This window comes from Perkinsus marinus (assembly GCF_000006405.1).
Source record: "Perkinsus marinus ATCC 50983 genomic scaffold scf_1104296968770, whole genome shotgun sequence".
In the NCBI taxonomy this organism is placed as follows: Eukaryota; Perkinsozoa; order Perkinsida; family Perkinsidae; genus Perkinsus; species Perkinsus marinus.
Genome location: NW_003203032.1, coordinates 1 through 4,389, shown reverse-complemented (window position 1 = coordinate 4,389; position 4,389 = coordinate 1). Strand labels below are relative to the sequence as shown.

At 48.9% G+C, this 4,389-nt stretch overlaps 1 protein-coding gene across 1 annotated transcript; it reads right to left on the bottom strand.

The window, feature by feature from the left end:
* Positions 1-48: 48 nt before the first annotated feature.
* Positions 49-3,644, bottom strand: Pmar_PMAR026317 (hypothetical protein; the record flags this gene model as incomplete). Its single annotated transcript, XM_002768307.1, has 16 exons — positions 49-258; positions 303-425; positions 475-597; positions 650-1,021; positions 1,079-1,246; positions 1,307-1,423; positions 1,465-1,599; positions 1,661-1,812; positions 1,860-2,057; positions 2,573-2,709; positions 2,753-2,836; positions 2,885-2,972; positions 3,025-3,150; positions 3,208-3,294; positions 3,342-3,487; positions 3,532-3,644. 16 exons carry the CDS (start codon positions 3,642-3,644, stop codon positions 49-51), a joined length of 2,379 nt encoding a protein of 792 aa, XP_002768353.1.
* Between the last annotated feature and the right edge of the window lie 745 nt (positions 3,645-4,389).

Here is a 4,389-nt window from a genome sequence, read left to right as displayed (position 1 = left end):
GTAGTGGTAGGAGGGCTCTCAGGTTAGCTGCTGCATTGGCATCCATGGTCATACGAGGAGTGTCGTATTCTTCTTCGGGCATCGATAGTAACTGTGAGGACATGTAGCACGCACTGAGAGGATAGCGCATACCGCTGCTTCGGTCGGTAGGCTGGGCAGGAGTAGACCAGGAGTGTTGAGGAAAGCCAATAGCCAGTTCATGGCTGTTAATCGGCTCAAAGGTTCCGTGGAGGAACAGTTGGACACCACCGTCGATACCTACAATAACAGCATCTTGTGATGGAGGGTGGAGGTGGCCTCACGCTCTTGGCTACAATGGCTCTAAGCTTAGTTAGGGGAGGCATAGGGGGTTTGCCATTGCCCATCTTAGTCAGTACTGTCGTAGACGACGTGGACGTCAAATCATCTAGGAGCTCACCAAGGACCTACAATACCAAAGCTGCCTCCTTTGATTATTGTCAGAATTATTATCACTTGGTCGGCGGTGTGACGTAGGTCCCCACGAGAGGGATCACGTTGGAGGTAGAAGAGTGTGCCGAGGAAGAGGGGTAGATGGAGCAATAGTAGATCCCTAGTAGTCGGCAATGAATGCAAGACCTGCTACTAAGAGTAGTAACGATGATGACTAGTAGTAGTAGTAAGAACTGACTGATATCCAGGACATAGCCAACTGCTTGATAAAGAGGTTCACTACGCGGAGATGAGCTGCTATACGCCCAATGAACGCACCCAAATCAAAGAGACCTGATTGGTAGTGTAACAAGGTCTTGCCAGAGGATGGAGTACCATGAGGATCCTGCTGATCAGTAGTCGAGGTCGATGGTAGATGCATCAAACGTTGACCTTGTGGGTCCTCGGGGAGGGCCGGGGACTGTGGTGTTGTCACGATATTAATGTCACAGTTGTTGGTAGTCCCGGGCAGGGGATCACAGCTTGTTGAGGTGACAGAGCCCTCAGGCAAATACGAAGATTCATAGAGCTCAGGCGATTGGGATGCAGTAATAGAGGATGAGGGTAGTAACTGATGGTAAGGGCGGTAGTAATAGCATCTGCTACAATGATAATCATGATCATGTACATCCTCCTCCTCCTCCTTCTCCTGTTGGGTTGTTGGAAGCTCTCGTACAATAAAGGGTTTATTGCTAACATCGGAGACTATGTCCTTGAGAAGCCTATCCAAGTACTGGGCACCGGACTTAACCTCCTGATCTACATCAGCCACCAGTCTGCATACTCCATCCAATGCCTGCCATCGACGATAGTCGCCTTGATACCCCCTAGGGCAGCAGCAACAACAACAACCCACCAGACACATCCTCCGCCCTTTGAGCAACAAGCCTCTAGCAACTTTGCTTATATTAAACATAGCCTCACAGGCATAGTATCGGCATCTATTATCATCATCATCGAATAAATACAATACCTATTAACAGTGTGTTGATTACAGTATTACAGGCTTACTACCGGTGCCATGATGGTATCGAGGAATGGGTCGAGGTTCCTATTCTCAAGTGCAATAGCAACACTAGCCAGTCCTAGTAGTCCTCCTTTACGTGCGTTCGGATAGGGTGACTTAGTGAAGTTGGTGGAGGTGAGGACCTGATAGTAGTAGGGTAGGGGGGGGGGACAGTAGACATATTCACTGATACAGTATCACTACCGTTATAATAGATACTATAGTTGCTGTTGTTGCAGCGTGCTCTTGACCGTAGTAATCCCTCTGCTGCAAAGCCTGCTTGATACGTGATTCCACCTCATGTGCTGCTATACTCCTCTTTTCATAGCTCCTATCACTCAACGCTCGAGAGGCACCTACATTGTAGTCCTCATTATCCAGCAGCCCCTCGATGCCTATCTACTCTGGCCTAATATACTAGCTATGTCCAACTGTGGGAAGTGATGGTTGGTCGCCATAGTATCGGTGACCGGCGAATGAGACGATGTGCTTCCAGGCCTGGATGACGAGGCCTGAGCTTCTTCTACCCCTGGCTCGCCAGGCTGAGCCTGGTATGGTAGATTAGTGGGATGGGTATCCAAGGATCCAAGGACATCCCCGACTGAAGGACACAAGCTATATACGACTAGATGCAGGTGAAGATAGTACGTCCTCTCATAGGCTCTAATAGGGAGCTATAGGCCAGGCGGAGACTATTATCGATTAGCCTGATGATGACGATGAGTAATTAACCCGGACTCAACACAACGGGATGAATATGGCTATAGAAAATAATGGCAACAGGAAGGGTGAAGATTGGTGTATTATAGTTATCAGATAAGGGGACCAGATGAGGAGGAGCCTGTGTTAAATGGATGCGGTGAACCATCGTATACTGTAGTAGTCCTCCTCCAGCCGAGGACTGGATCATAAGTCTCTCTTGTTACTGTAGCAGAGGACGAGGTAGACCACGTATGGTTACGGGAAGTATTCCAACCATAATCATCATCATCATACCAAAGGCCACCGTACTGAAGAGGAGGAGGAGGAGGATTGACCGAAGGCATTGGGGTGATACTAGCAGTACCTCATCACTATGTTGCCCACCACGACTATGTCCTCCAACTGTACCCTCACCGTGGTTGATAAGGGACTGCCCCCAGGAGCCTCCCCCTAGGTTGATGCCTAGCTCCCTCTGTAGCTGCTTAGGGCTCTTCCTTTGCTTGTCGTTCTCGTACATACCATACATGAGGGCAGCAATGAGCCCAAAGTAACTACAACAAATCCTAAAACACTGTTAGCCGGGGTTAGCCGTACCCTGCTGATATACAGGCCTTCTGAGCATTACTCATGTTATAGTAGTAGGGTGGCATATCGCCAGTACCGAAGAAGCGTTGATACCTGAATATAGAGCTGGTGTCGAGAGATATAGATGGATGAGTATGCTACGTTGTATAGGCACCACCAAGGAAAACGAGATACATGATCGGTGAGCAATAGGATGTAAAGTATATCATACTTCCGCATATACCCAGACCTATTATGGGAGTAGTGAGTAAGAGGACTCTGATTAGGACACTGATTAGGACCTGCAGGTAGGAACCACTTGTTGAGGCTACCAGCGACTCGACCACCATCTAGTTGGCCTATAGGTAGGAGATTGAACAGGTTTATCATATACCCGAAGTGGGATAAGGCGAAGGCTAGCTGTGAACCTATAATGGTCTAGAGTAGGGTCAATGATATGGAGGGGAGCGCAGCAGCAGCAACACCTGTAGCAGCTCCATAGGCAGCAATAGGGAGAACACCAAGGGAGCCGAGGACAGGGCCTGCTAGAGCTATCAGCGCCTCTTGATATGCTGAGAAGAATGGTTTCGAAGGGGCGACTAATAGAGTGGTAGATCACCATTAGAAGGGTGTTTGCGCATCTCTACTGATGCCCCCATAAAAGGTATGAATACCATAGGCCCCGCAGGTACACCAAGGTTCCGCATCATCAGTGCATGACCAAGCTCATGGATGAATATCAAACCTACCATACCAGTGCCGAACCTGATATGGATATGATACCTAATGAAAGATGATGAATGCCCTACTGCCATCCAAATACAGCCCCATAGGCCAACGTGGATACACACATGCTAAGCAAGGGCCCAGCCTTAGAGAACTTGAGTACTGGTATAAGAATCTTCAGTCCTTTCAGCTTCATCACAGCGTATCCTGCTGCGGATACACCTAGGACCTTAGACCACCAATGACCAGAGGGCTTCCCCCCGTTAGATGGCTGTATGTTGTTGTATTGGGAGGACGAACGATATAGTCTGATCAGCTGTTGCTGCTGCTGACGACGACCACTAGGATGACCCAGGAACCGGTCAACATCAACCTATAGGGAGTTGGATACTGATGATGACGATGACCCCTCACCTTCCGTAACAATGCAGTACTAGCTCCTAGATAGGGTGTTAGGGCGTTGGATCTTCCAAGGCCCATAGATGTACCTCGCTGATCATTCCATTTTGGAAGGTTGGCACCTATATTGGTACGACAAGGGTAGCATGGTAGCTGGGGACCTACCACGTCGAGTAGAGTACGGTCGGCGGATCAAACAGCGTGCTGCTGCTGCTGATGCAAACACCCGATGAGATATTACAGATGATCCAGTTCTACTAGTGGGGAGGACACATGATTGAAAAACAGGTAGTATCATCCTAGCTACTAAGGCTGGGGCCTCGGCAGACCCATTCCTGCTACTACTAGCACAACACAAGCGTTATGTAATAGTAATACAGCACATCATAGTGCACCATGATGCCGTCATGATGAGCGACTAGCACTAGAGATGGAACAAGTGACTTTGAGTAACACCACTGTGAATAGTGGCTTGCCTAGTCGTTTATGAGGGCACCCCAACCCCTCACCTCAAGAGGCCAGCAGCCTTCCACCCCCTGAAG